Source organism: Mastigoproctus giganteus, chromosome 4, assembly GCF_048544385.1.
Source record: "Mastigoproctus giganteus isolate SK-2022 chromosome 4, ASM4854438v1, whole genome shotgun sequence".
NCBI classification, from domain to species: domain Eukaryota; kingdom Metazoa; phylum Arthropoda; class Arachnida; order Uropygi; family Thelyphonidae; genus Mastigoproctus; species Mastigoproctus giganteus.
The window spans coordinates 58,485,420-58,500,803 of NC_143578.1; the positions used below are offsets into that span (position 1 = coordinate 58,485,420).

The window sequence follows — 15,384 nt, forward strand, 5'->3', positions numbered from 1 at the left end:
AAACGTTTTTTTCATGTAATCAAAATGGCCACTAAAAACATTAAAATTTTATTTTAACACATGGAACCTTTTACATTGCAATTATGCAAACAGTATATGATAATGTTAATGTTTTATGTCATATTAATGAATAAACAACACACCTTTTTTAATATATATATTATACATTGGCTACGTCAGGCCTCATGATGTAGCCGAGTGGTCAGGAGTGTTAGTGCAGTAACACGTGCTCTTTGAGTAGACAGAGGTTCAAGCCTGTGACTGCTAAATACGATTAAAGTTTTTGTATTTGTGATTTACTGTAAACTTTACTGACCTGGTGGTCGTACCGGAGTATAAACAAGAACATTTTAGGCTTGACGTAGCCGAGTGTCAGGAGTGCGTTTGCAATAGCACACACTCTTTGAGTGGACTGGGAATCAAGCCCGTTACTGCTAATACGATTAACATTTGTATTATTGATTTATTGTAAAAACTCTTGATACATACTTAGCTCAGTTCTCTCTTCAGATTAACACAAATAAATCTGCACAAAGGTGATCTCACTCAAATCACACCCGACTCAACTAAACCTGAAAATCCATGAAACCTTCATCGCTCCAGTAACTAAGCAATGAGATCTCAGGATCATCTGTGACCCTAAACTCAGCTTTAAACACTGTCGCAGATATTCACAAGGCCTGCTGATTCAGATGGCTTGCCAAACAACACTTCCTTCATGTCACAGAGTCTCAGTATACTCTTCAATATATTTACTGGTTTCTTCAGCCAGTCATTACCTACTGAAATCTGGGTGTCAGCAGTGAAAACCGTACTAAAAACCATCTCATCTGATGAGTACTGGCTGCTTCAGTGGGTGCTTTTCAAGCACAAACTTCCAACCCCTCACACACACACTTCAGAAATGACCAAACTTCTAAACTACGGAAAAGTCTCAGAACGGATCTTCATGCTCTGCTTACTAGCTACCATTAAAATGATAGTGGGTGAAATCAATACACCAAGTTTTTGGCAGATGTATAATTGGAGAATCCCCCCCCCCCAAACCCTTAAGGGCCCTTCCTTCTTTAAAGTCCGTGGCGTGGAGGCTCAGGAAGGGTGACAGATTCCTGCAAATGGAGATGGATGCTGATTACAAGAAATTCATGGAGGGCAAAGCCTACAGAAGATGCATCATCAGGGAGCAGCTCTCATCTTCAGTCAAGTGAAGTGACTGTCATTGGTTTTCCTTGATTGGTTTGTTGCTATTGTGAGAAAAAAAAGAAAAAAAAACTGTTTTCATGGGTTTACAACTTGTTTTTTGTTTTTTCCTGTTTTAGTTCCTTTTTATGTTAAACCCCTATCATTTTTTTTTTGCTGTTACAGGCATTGCATCAGGCATGCATGTAAAATTTACTTATTTTCACTGATTGCAATAAAGATAGTATAATCAGTTTGCAAAAACCACATTACTGACAGTTACAGTTTAATGCTATCAAAATCACAGATTAAAATTTGCAAAAAAATCATACAAATTATAATTAAACATTTAAGTATTATAATAATCTTAATATACTTCAATAATCTTAATAATAATACTTAATCTTAAGTATTATAATAATAAGAAGAAAATGGGATATTTTAATCGGGAAATAATCTTAAGTATTATAATAATAATACTTAAGATTATTTTTAGGAGATATTTTTTCCTGTTACCCCTTTTAAAATATCCTGCTGGCACCCATGATCATGCCTAATGTACTTGTCAAAGAAATTCGTAAAAGTACAGCTAACAACAAATACCTGTATAATTACAGTTTTAGTTATGCTAATGATATTTATGACAAGTATTACTCTAAATTTTCATATTTCGAAAGTACAATCTTCTTATTTCAAGTTTATCTTTAGCATTTCAATGCTGTAACTGTAATTATTGCTCAAACGCCCTATACTAATACCAAAATTCGACTTGAAAAATTACCAATTAAATGCAATATAATAAAGTAAAACTAATTAAATTGTTTTTATTTGCTGATTGTATTTTAAAACTGTTTGTTTCTGTAACAGAAAACATTACCTTCAAATTGAGAGAGGTATTTGTCATTAATTTTTGTTATTTTTTATATTCTTTCTACAAAATTAATCTAATAAGGTAAATTTTTACTTACTAAAAAACTAATAAATACATAGAATTATATTCATATATTTTTACAATATAGTAGATACTGTCGGAATTATGGGCCATTGGGATTCTGGCCATTGAGATTTTGGGCCAGACCCCTTCAGGATAAGTCATTATTTTAAATATTACTTTTGAAATTTCTCTTATGTTGCATCTCAGTAATGTTTCTCATTTCACTGAGGTTTCTTTGTGTTTCTTTCTAAAGATACTAAGATATACTCAGCCTTCAAGCAAGAAACAATTTTCTCCGTCAACCTCCGTATCATTTGACAAGAGAAACATCTGCAGACAATTATTTCCATTATATGAACGATACTCCACATTATTAGCTTCAGTTAAGCAAAGATCTGGAACTAATTTTTTAATGTGAAACTAATTGACCTTTGGGAACGTGCAGTTTACAGACAACTTATATAAGATGCATCATGGCTTGTGTAAACAACCCAGAATTTCTTCACAAACATTCTGATTATCATATAGTATCTAAACTATATGGGGCTGTGATTGTGAAAGTGTCTGCAATTCTGCCTAGACATGATAGGAGGGAGTATATGATGAGAGCCTTGTCAATCAATTTGCCCTAGAGAGATTGTGCTAGGCTCTAGGGGTAGAATTTTTTCAGCCTGGTCTGTGTGTGTTGACAGGAGAGACGGCTTCTTAAATAGAAAGGTGCAAGAATATTTACTGATGCTATCCAGGCAGTGTTAGGTGGGTCAGAAAACTGCTAGCTTGGGGGGGGGGGATACACAGACTCAAAGGTTAACAGTGTCTGCTGGCAGAGGCAAAAGTGATTCTAGCACTGCTTCTATTAGAATGAGCAGCAGCATGGAAAGCAAGGCAATGGAGATTTCCAGGAATGTTGGGAATCATAGTGGAACAAATAAATACATGGGCTATGTTAGGGTAACTAAGAGTAGAAACTGATGCATGTATACTTTGCATGTACACCAATGCTAGGAGTGTAGTTAATAAATTTGATGAGCTTGACGTGCTAGTCAAGACATCAAAGGCAGATATTGTTGGGATATCAGAGACATGGTGTCACATGGATATTTATTAATTGTGCAGTCAGATGTGAAGTTCTCGGAGCATTGCAGATGGACTGCCAGAGCAAGTCATGGAGTTTTGTCAATGATATATAGGAATTTTGCTAGCAGAGACAAGGAGGTGATTATCCCTTTGTATAAGGCAATGGTCAGACCACACCTTGAGTACTGTATACAGGTCTGGAGGCCTCATTTTAGGAAGGATTTAGAGTTGCTAGAACGAGTATAGAGAAGGGCAACAAGATTGGTGAGAGGAACAAAGGCATGTGCTTACGAAGAAAGGCTTAAGTTCTGCAAGTTGCCACATCTGGAGACTAGGCGCTTGCAAGGTGATCTGATCGACGTGTATAAGGCCTTGAATGGTTTGAGCAGGCTCAATGCTAATGGGATGCTTCTGCTTGTCCAGATTAAGAACCTGAGGGGCTATAGATTCAAATTGAGGAAAGACAGTTGTAGAATAGATGTGCAGAAATTTGCCTTTAGCCAGCAGGTGATTGATTGGTGAAAGAGACTTCCATTTGTTGTTGTGGAAGTTGATCGCTTAAATAAATTTAAGGCTGAACTAGATAAACATTTGAAGTGACTGAATGAGTGAAATGGTAAGGTGTTTTTTTTGGCTGATGCTTGCTTTCTTGCATCATATGCCTGAGCTAATGCTAATATAAGCAGTGCAGAATTAGAATTTGGGGAGTACAATGTGTACAGGAAGGATAAACAGGACAGCAAGGGAGGAGGGGTTATGCTGTTAGTTAAGAAACACTTAAAATCTAAGGAAGTGCATCCAATTGATGTTTGTGGACAATGCAATGTTGGGTCTATGTGGTGTGACATAAGCATTGGGAAAGGAAAAATGAGAGTAGGTGTGTGTTATAGGCCTAATGAAGCTGATGAGTATAATGAGAAATTGTGCAGAGAAATAGTGGGTGAGTAAATCAGAATGTCGTATAATGGGGGATTTTAATTTTCCAGATATTGACTGGAACTTGGGGGTTGGTCACTCACACACTAGCAAGACTTTTTTGGATTTATTGGACGACTGTTTTCTATAGCAACATGTTCGAGAGGCAACCAGAGGGAGTAATAATCTTGATCTGATTATCAGCAGTGATTATTCATACATGAATAATCACTGCTAATAATACTCATATGCATGAATGCAATGAGTATTTTGCACCTACATTCATATATGAGGAGTTATTCAATGAGGGGAATGCCAGAAGCTTATCAAACTCTAACAGAGAGCTAAGGATTTTGTAATAACTCAGAGGAAAGTGGAGGAGAAATTGTTGAAGTTAGACCCCAGTCCACCCCAGGTGCCTTCCATAAGGAAGGCACCTGGGGTGGACTGGATCTATCCAGTTATATTAAAGGAGGCAGCAAAGGAAGTAAGTAAACCCTTAGCCATAATTATGAGAGCTTCTTTGGACTCAGGGAGGTCCCCATGGACTGGAGGTGTGCAAATATATCACCAGTTCATAAAAGTGGTTCAAAAGGAGACACAAGTAACTACAGACCTGTTAGTTTAACTTGTGTTCTGGGGAAAAAATAATGGAATCACTGCTTAAAGAAACGTTGCATGATCATCTAGACAAGACTGCAGTAATAGTTAAGACACATGGGTTTGTTAAAGGGAGGTCTTGTCTGACCAATTTGATTGGATACCATGATATGGTCTCAAAGGAACTGAATGGCAAAAATAATATTGATATTATATGCTTGGATTTCAGGAAAGCTTTTTGATACTGTTGCACATGGAAGACTGCTGTACAAATTGGAGAGGTATGGCATTAAGTATAAGTTGCTACAATGGATAAAGGGATGGTTGAGTGGGAGACGACAGAGTGTAGTAATCAATGGACACTGCTCTTCATGACAAATGTTATTAGTGGAGTTCCCCATGGTTCAGTGTTGGGCCCATTGTTGTTTTGTATATCTATCAATGATATTGATGAAGGTATATCAAGTTTAATGTCCAAGTTTGCAGATGATACAAATTTTGGCAGGGTTGCTAACGACAGTAAAGACAGTATATTACTCCAACTGGATCTAGATAAGTTGGGAAAATGGGCTGAGAAGTGTCAACTGAAGTTTAACATTGATAAATGCAAAGTACTGCATATGGCATTAAGGGTAAGTTGCTACATTGGATAAAGGGATGGTTCAGTGGGAGACGACAGAGAGTGATAATCAATGGACACTGCTCTTCATGGACAAATGTTATTAGTGGAGTTCCCCAGGGTGCTGGGCCATTGTTGTTTTGTGTATTCATCAATGATATTGATGAAGGTCTATCGGGGATTAAGGTTGAAGTTTGCAGAGGTTGGCAGGGTTGTTAATGACAGTATGCTACTCCAACTGGATCTAGATAAGTTGGGAAAATGGGCTGAGAAGTTGCAAATGAAGTTTAACATTGACAAATCCAAAGTACTGCATATGGGTAGCAATAAACGAAGAGAAACGTACTAACTGTTTGGTACTACACTCAGGAAAGTGAAAAAGACCTGGGGGTAACTGTGCAGTAAAATGTGAAGTTCACTGAGCAGTACAGACAGGCTGCCAGGGCAGGTCATGGAGTCTTGTCAATGATATATGGGAATTTTTCTAGCAGGGACAGGGAGGTAATTATCCCATTGTACAAGGCAATGGTCATGCCACACCTAGAATACTGTGTACATGTCTGGAGGCCTCATTTTAGGAAGGATGTTGAGTTGCTAGAACAAGTACAAAGAAGGGGAACAAAGGGGTGCTCTTACAAAGAAAGGCTCAAGTTCTGGAAATTGCATTGCCTGGAGAGTAGGCAGCTGCGAGGTGATCTGATCGAGGTGTATAAGGCCTTGAATGGGTTGAACAAGCTGAATGCTGATGGGATTCTTCCAGGGCTCCCACTGCTGGGTTTTTCCACCCAGATCTGGGTTTTTTGATTGTCATCTGGGTTGATAGGTTTTTTTCACAAAAATATCTCATTATCTGGGTTTTTTCGTTAATTTTTAATTTTAAGTCAAAATTTATTTTTATTTCTTGTAAATACAATAAAATTTAATACATTTAATAACAGTTTACAATTTTCTTAATTTTATATTCTAACAATACTGATCATAATTTGTAATATCTCATGTGCTTGTACAAAATACTACAAATGTAAAAGGATTTCAAAGTTTTTGCAGGGTTCTACACTATGAAATTACGCTTACATGTTCATACATGTAAGCATACATGTTCGTGTTACTAACATTTATGCGCAGCCTATTGAGCAGGCGGAAGGCAGTCTTTACTAAACAGTCTTTCGTGATCGTTCGTGGTATTATTGCATTATTTGGTGTGATTTTTACATTTATGCGTGTATTACATACAGTGATATAATAAATTTAAATTGTAGTGACTATTTCTATTTCATGTTAATGGATTAGTGATTTATTTTTTATTTTATAGAACATTTTAAATAAGATAACTGCTAATTAGCCATACCCACAAATTGCCTACAATGTCTGAAACTTGTTCCCCACAGAGAAAGATGAGTAAATGATGGTATACTCAAAATTTTAGAAATGAATGGTTAGAAGATCCGGAATTAAAGGATTGGTTGAAAGAAGACAGTAATGAAAAAGGTGTCTTACTGTATTTGTTGTGAAATGAAATTAAAGAATGCCAATAAATCGATGTTACTAGCGCATAAAAATACAGTTAAACATAAAAAAAGTGCAAATATTGCTAAGGCAAGTTCAACGTTAGACACGTTCTTCACAAAACGTAAACCTACGGAAAATGAAGAAGTAGCAAAGGCAGAGTTAACAATTGCTGCACTCATTTCTGAGCATAATATTCCATTTGCGCAATGTGATCACCTTATAGAAGCATGTAAGAAAGCATTTCATGATAGCAATATTGCAAAACAAGTTCAGATGAAGGCGACTAAAGTCTCTTATCTTATACAAGATGGCATAGCGTATCATGAAAAAATATACATTTCTAACGTATGCAGACACAACAAGTTTTCAATGATAATAGATGAAAGTACAGATTTATCTTTATCCCAAGTTCTAGCTGTTGTTGTTAGATATTTTGATATTCAAAAACTTGATGTTGTAGATGTGTTACTTGACACTGTTTGTGTCGAAAATGGTACTTTAGAAGGGCTTTATCAAGCCGTAAAAGATCTTTTCATAGAAAAAAACATCCAAATAAGTAATCTCGTTGGCTTTGGAAGTGATAATTGTGCCACTATGATGGGTACTAAGAGTGGGTTCCAGTCATTGCTAAAAAAAGGATGTACCATCAGTATTTATAATGGGATGTGTTTGCCATTCTTTTGCATTATGTGCTAGTCATTCAGTCAAGGTACTACCATCACATCTAGAAATATTTATAAAAGATATCTCTTGTTATTTTTCCCGTAGTAGTAAAAGATTAAACGAGTTCAAAATGATTCAAGATGTTGTACATACTGCTAAGCATAAAATCCCCAAATTAGCACAAACACGTCGGTTATCCCTTGGCAATGTAATAAAAATTATTATTGAGCAGTGGGATGCGTTAGTTCTTTATTTTCAGTCTCAATCAAAAATTGACAAAATCGATGGTGCAGGGAATATTTACAATACTATGATCACCAAAGGAACTAAGCATATGTTGTTGTTTTTAGGATATGTACTGGAGAAAATAAACTGCCTGAATATTGAAATTCAATCAAAGTACTGCAAAAACCTTGGGAGGTGCAATATGGCCACAGAAGCCGATGCGCCAACAACTACCAAATCAAAAAAAAAAAAAAAAAAAAATCTGTTACGTAATGTAAAAGATGGCTTTAATAATTCTAAATATGAGATTTTATCTAACTTTATGACCAGTCTAACTATTTTACCTCACTCTTTGGCAAGCGTAGAAAGAATCTTCTCCCAAGTAAACCATATAAAAACAAAAGCCACAAACTCCCTGAAACTAGAAACTGTGAAAAATCGACTAATGGCAAAACAGGCGATAAATAGATCTAATCAAAATTGCTATACATGGAAACCTAAATCAGAATTGGTAAAAGAAGTCATACAAGGAACTTGTCATAAAAGATACGAAGAACGTTTGAAAAAAATGAAAGAACTTCAAAAAATAAATGTGGAGGGAACTGAATGGGATGAAAATTCTGATTACAATTAACTAAAAGATATTTCTGCATGGTAAGTTTTATCTTATTTGTGTTGCTATACTATATGATGAAAACTAGGTTTTTTTTGGGTTTATTTAAGTTGCAATCTAAGTTTTTTTAAAATTTGTGAGTGGGAGCCCTGGATTCTTCCTCTTGCTCAGATTAAGAACCTGAAGGAGCATAGATTCAAATTGAGAAAAGACAGTTGTAGAATAGATGTACAGAAATTTGCCTTTAGCCAGCAAGTGGTTGATTGGTGGAAGACTTCCATCTTTTGTTGTGGAAGTTGATAGCCTAAATAAATTTAAGGCTGAGCTGGACTGGCGTTTGGAAAGAATGGAGGAGTTGAATGGGAGGTTTTTTTTTGGCTGATGCTGCATAAGCTTGCTTTCTTGCATTGTATGCCTCTTGTAATGCCAAACAGTGTACACTGAATGTTAATAATCTTTTAAAGATTCTTTCACTAATATGGAAAGACACTTGTACAATACAATACAACACAATATGGAATCTGAAAACTGATAAATATAAAATTGCTACTTTATGTTCATATTAAATGCCTACACATAATTTTCTCCTTTTTCATAATTTTTTAAATGCTATAACATGGAGTTTCAATTACTTTTTGCTTCTGTAATAATAGCATGCAAGATTTTCAAGAATCACTGGATAAATTAGATAAAGGTCGTAGAGAATTTAACATGTAAATTAGTTACCTACAAAAAAATAATAAATATAGTAATAAATATAGTAATAATAAATTACCATAATAAATATAGAAGATTTGATGTATAAATAAACAATGGTATAATGGAAGACATTTTTAAACATATTTATTGGAGTAATATGAAAATTAGCCAAAAGGAAAAATGAGCTGTTTATAACACAGCTAATCTATGGAACTGAGAGCTGAACAATAAATAAAGGACGGGGTTGAAAATTAGAATCTTCAAAAATGAGAGTTGTAAGGAAAATAAATGGAATTTAATGTGGCGGTGGCAAAACCTTATTACAAATGAAAAAAATAAGAAAAATAAGAACTTTAAAAGGTTTTAGGGCTAAAAGCCTCAGACCACAGAAAATTCACTAATCAAACAATTTAGTGCATAGCATCATGTTAGTTCTTAGTAAAACACCGAAATAGGTGAAATGGCACTACCCAGACGGCACAGTTTCGAGGCTTTTTGGCCTCTCATCGGTGGTTTGGTAGGTACCCTGGTGTTGCAATAAGTGACAACCTAGTTATGGAATATAACTCCACAATATGAGAGATGCCAGATGATGTGCAATAGTGTAGACTTAAAAAGGTTTTAGGGCTAAAAGCCTTAAGACTATGGAAAATTCACTAATCGAACAAGTTAGTGCATAGCATAGCATTAGTTCATAATAAACCACCAAAGTAGGTGAAATGGCATCTTTTTTGTTATATCTCATATTGTGAATGCCTTCACAAACCTTTCAAGTCTATACTATTGCACACCATCTGGCATCTTGTGGAATTATACTTCATAACCTGCACCTCCATAGCCAGGTGGGCAGGACCTGCAGTGTGTAGCACACGCTTCTTGATTAGACTGGGGTTCGATCCTGTGCCCACCGAATACTGAGGATGCAGAAAGGGCAGGGAATGACCACCGCATATCCCCCTGGAGCAATATGGCCTTAGCTGCTAATGCTCCTAAAAACCAAATAACAAACATAACTTCATAACCGGGTTGTCACTTATTGTAACACCACAGTACCTACTCGCCCACCAATGAAAGACCAAAAGGCCTTGAAACGGTGCCATTTGGTTGGTGGTATCCGCTGAGAATAAGTAACATTAGTCTTCTCCACTGGTGAAGCATTGCCTATTTGAGGTAGTGCAATATCAGGGCAACTCGTTGTGAAGGCATTCACAATATGAGATATAACAAAAACAATGCTATTTCACCTACTTCGGTGGTTTACTAAAAACTAACATATAACTAACTTATTTGGAAAATAAGAGAAATTAAAAAAAAAAAAAAAAAAGGAGTAACAAATATCCAATTAAAGATAGGTGAAGCAAACTTAGAATGATCATGTGGAAAGGATATGAGAAGGGTGATTACTTAAACAGATATTTGAATTAAAAATAAATGGTAATATGTCCAAAGGCAGATCAATAATGAATCCACCGTCATTTGAAGTTGGATTGGTGTCAAATAAGAATTACGAAAGAGAGAGAGAGAAAGCACTTAAACTGACTAGGGCTAAAGGTCTAATAGGAAATAGAACAGCATAGAGTGAAATAGTGAATGGGAAGCTGATAATAGTCCAGAACCAATTTGTGCTATCATAGTGACGTGGATCATCTGTGATTACTTACTTGGTATGATACGTCATTTGGTGAGGTCTGTGTTTAATTCCCATTGACAACTGGAGGAATTTCTGAAGTCCTTATCAATCAAAGCTGCAGTTAAATGATCTCGGGTGGAGGGAATAGGCCCCAAAGTATTCCAGGTTTTCAGTCCACATAGCATGCAGATAAGCCCATGAAGGTGCACATTTCTACAAAAACTATATATACATATAAGTGATAAGCTTGAGTGCTGTTAAATAATAATAATAAAAACTATATTATGATCTGTACACCTACGGGGTATAATACATTTGATGATAATATTTGCAAGTGTCTGCAATTCTGCCCAGACATGATAGAAGGGGCCTCCGTAGCCGAGTGGGCAGGAGCGGGAGTGCAGTAGCACACGCTCTTTGAGTAGACCGGGGTTCAAGCCCCTGACTGCTGAATACGGTCGATCTGCCAACCCGCACTGGACCAGTGTGGCAGATTATGGTCCATTTTTCCCTCAGCATGAATTGTTGAGGAGGCTTCCACCCTGCAGTGGGTTGATAATGGCTGCACTTTACTTTTTTTTTTTTTTTTTATATGATGAGAGCCTTGTTAATCAATTCAGCCCTGGAGAGATTGTGCAAGGCTCATGGGGTAGAATTTTTCCCAGTGTAGTTTGTATTTGTAGGAGACTGCTTCTACAGGGATGGGATACACTTAAATAGAAAGGGCACAACAATATTTGCTGATGCTATTGAGGCAGTGTTAAGTGGGTTGGAAAACAGCTAGCTGGGGGGGGGAATTCCTTACTAATAGATTAACAGTAGCCACAGGCAGAGGTGAAAGTGATTCTTGCACTGCTTCCATTGGAATGAGCAGCAGCCCAGAAAGCAAGGTGCTGGGGATTTCCAGGACTGCTGGGAGTTATCATGGAACAAGTAAATACATGGGCTGTATTAGGGTAACTAAGAGTAAGAACAGGTGCATGTATATTTACATGCACACTAGTGCTAGGAGTATAGTAAATAAATTTGATGAATTTGAAGTGCTGGTCAAGACATCAAAGGCAGATGTTGTTAGGATATCAGAGATGTGGTGTCACACAGATATAAGGAATGCATAATTGGAATTTGGGGACTACAATGTGTACAGAAAGGAAAGGAAGGGAGGAGGGGGTTAAACTGTTAGTTAAGAAACACATAAAAATCTTAGGAAGTGCATCCAGTTGACATGGGTCAATGTTAAGTCAATTTGGTGTGACATAAACACTGGGAAAAGAAAAATGAGGGTAGGAGTGTTTTATGGGCCTAATGATTCTGGTGAGTACAATGAACAACTGTACAGAGAAATAGTGGCCCAGTAAATCAGATTGTCTTATAATGGGGGATTTTAACTTCCCAGATATTGACTGAATCTTGTGGGTTGGTCACTTGCACACTATGTGTGGAAATTTGCCTTTAGCCAGCAGGTGGTTGATTGCCGGAACAAACTTCCATCGGTTGCTGTGGAACCGAAGTTGTAGTCTAAATGAATTCAAGGAAGAACTGGACAAACATTTGAAGTTTTCTTTCTTTTTTTTTTTGTTGGCTGATGCTGTAAAGCATGCTTTCTTGTATCACATGCTTCTACTACGAATAATAATCTGACATCAATTTAAGTCTAAGCCTTGAATAATATCTCTTATTGGGTATATAAAGCTTTCTAACTTCTGCAATTACTTTCCTGAATGGTTCCCATTTAGAATTTGCTGTTGGTAACATTATTAGTTGATCTCGCTGCATAGAATTTAAGAACTGTCTGTGACCACTGTAGTCACCTTTACAAAAGCAAAAGCTCTACCCTTTGCCTTTGATAATAGTTACATATTTAAGTAAAACCCACATCAATATACTGTGATTGTTGCCGCCTAGTGGTTTGTTTATTTGCAGATTCTTAGTGTGTAAGGAGTCACTGATGATAATCAGATCAAGAATATTGCATCTCTTGTTGCTTCTCTAACATGCTAGTGTAGAAAACAGTCATTCAATAAATCCACAAAACTCTTGCTACTGTGGGAATGGCCAACCTACAAGTTACATTCAATATCTAGAAAGTTAAAACCTCATTATATGATATTCTTATTCTGGTTTACTGGCCCATGCCCACTCTATTTGTATGTAGTGATTTATTTTACTCATTACAATAATTAGGCTTGTAACACTCCTATTCTCATTTATGATTTCCCAGTGCTCACATCACACAAAACTGACATTTGCTTAGGTAGCATATTTTCTTATACAATACATGAAATATTTTATCTGCTTCTGACCAGCCACAGATCTAAAAAAAAGTAAGTTTTGTGTTTATATTTATTGTGATCATCTCTGGATTAATTAAGCATACTGTTGTCCAGAGGCAGTTCCAAATTGATTTCAGACAATTTCAGCTAAATAAAATTAGCCGATATTCTGTCTTGATTAGAGTAGAAATAACAATAAAATGGTATATTTAAATTTTATAGAATATTAATTGAACATCAAAGGTCCTGAAAAAATAACGATAAACTAAAATACAATAACATATAAGAGTTCATTGAACTCTAATAGCCCTTGTTTGTTACCATTTATTATGTGATTCTCGTTACTTTTCAAAGACTTTAAATGAGATCAGTGTAATATTTTATTCATTTTAATTGTTGAGGAGGACCCAAAATGATATTCAGCAGTGTCTGCTGGTTTAACTGTTTTATCTGGAATGAAGGTATTTTGGTACCTTCTGCTATTCATAGATAAGTTCTGTTATATTTTTAAATATGTGCTCTTAAAACTTTTTATTATATACAAATTACTGAAATATTAATTGTTATAAAATAAATTGAACTGTGATTAATTTTTTATTTTTTGAAAGGTTAATTTTTCATTATACCTTATATCATTTATAGTTATTCTGATAAATTCTACTATTCTAATAATTCAACTCTAATACTGGGGTGAGATGGAGGATTTCCAGTATGAAAATATTTTTTTTATATTATTTTTTAATTTTTTATGGAAGGGTAGTTAACTTTACATTACAGTATTTAGATTTCCTCTGACTCTGAATTACATCTAGCTAGGTTTTACTTTCAGATTACTCATATTGGACATAATAGCTGAACATTTAACTAAATATGCAGAGAAACAGGTGGAACCATTTCCTATCATTTCATATATCAATGAATGTTTCAAGAAACAAGCCCTAGATATTGTAAAATTATGTTCAGTGGAATGCAACAAAATTGTGAGTTTTTATTTTATTATAATATCTTATGTTTTTAAGCCTGTTTTCTTGTTGTTTATTAATTAATGACATTTAATTTTATGGAATTTTGGTGTTGGTAATGCTAAACATTTTGAAATGTTGATACAAAGTACACATTCAACACAAAAAATTCAGTCTCTTATAAATTGTACTGAAAAGAGAAATTTGTCTGCATAGTATGATTTCACATAATCCAGATAATGTTAAATATAGACTTTTCTTCCTAGAAGCAGTAACTAGTTATAAAATGAAAACCTTCAAGTTTTATATTGTACTTTAAATAATATCAAGAAAATTATTTTTATTTTTTTTAATATTTTGACCATTGAGTTAGTTGTCTGAGTTAAACTCTCATTTAATGAGAGCTAATTATGAACAAAGGCATTATTTTACCATAGTCCATAATATTCTGTTATTTTAAAATAGATGGGGATTGTTGCAATAATGTACCAATGATTGTTAATTTAACTGCACTAGAAAATTGCAGTGTGCCTTACAAAAAATAAATTAGAATGGAAGGGGTGGCCAAAATCAAATCTATCATTTATTAAACCAAAGAAACTCAACAGTTAAATTTTAATCCAAATTAAAATTAAAATGATGTACCTTTTTATATATTTCAAGGATTGAAATATATGAATAAGGTACAGTTACAGAAATACCCAAGATCAATTATCATAAAATCTTGGGAAACCTCTGATTACTATGAAATATGAAAATATTTTGACTTGTGTAATTGATCAGCAGTTAGCCTGGAAATAATTTCAAATGTGTATATTCTGAACAATGAGCACATGGAAGGAGCTAACAGAGTTTCAGAGCGGGATTGATGTCTTGTTAGAAAAATATCGCTGCATTCTGTTAAAAATTCTGCATTCTCAAAAATTAAACAGTTTTCATGTTGGAAATTGGCAGTATCAAAGAAATGGAAGTTGAGACATGACACTGAACCAAAGAAATGATCCTTGGTAATTTTAAAATACTGACTGCCAATGTACCTTGAGATAGTAATAGTATTCGACGATATAGTGCAGCAAAAGCCTCATAATAGGCTTTTGCTACACTGGAAAAAAAAAACCACCACTAAGTAGATAAAAAATTTTTAAATTATATGCTTCCTCCTTGCACAGATAACTATCCAGTTGAACTTTGAATTTATTCAAACTGTCAGCCTCGACTAGCTGTGAGAGCAACTTGTTCCATAGCTTACTAAGTTAGTTAAACATGACTTTCCCTTAACAAAATCATGTTGTTCAGAATGCCATATTTATCTAAATGTCCATGAATTGCACTCTTAATCATTGCCTCTAAGACTTTTCTTATCACTGAAATCAGACTAACTGGTATGTAGTTACAACTTCACTCTTAGAACCACCTTTATGTATTGACGATACGTTGGTACTTCAATCCAAAGGAATCTCCCCTGAGTCCAAAGATGCCCTCATAA

General features: G+C 35.1%; 1 protein-coding gene across 1 annotated transcript in view; it reads left to right on the forward strand.

Moving 5' to 3' along the window:
• Positions 1-15,384, forward strand: part of LOC150086756 (ataxin-10) — a 129,717-nt gene that overhangs the window by 57,035 nt on the left and 57,298 nt on the right. The window contains exon 7 of the mRNA XM_090371563.1: positions 13,766-13,916. Within this exon, the coding sequence (XP_090227689.1) occupies positions 13,766-13,916 (151 nt within the window). The remainder of the gene's footprint in view (positions 1-13,765; positions 13,917-15,384) is intronic.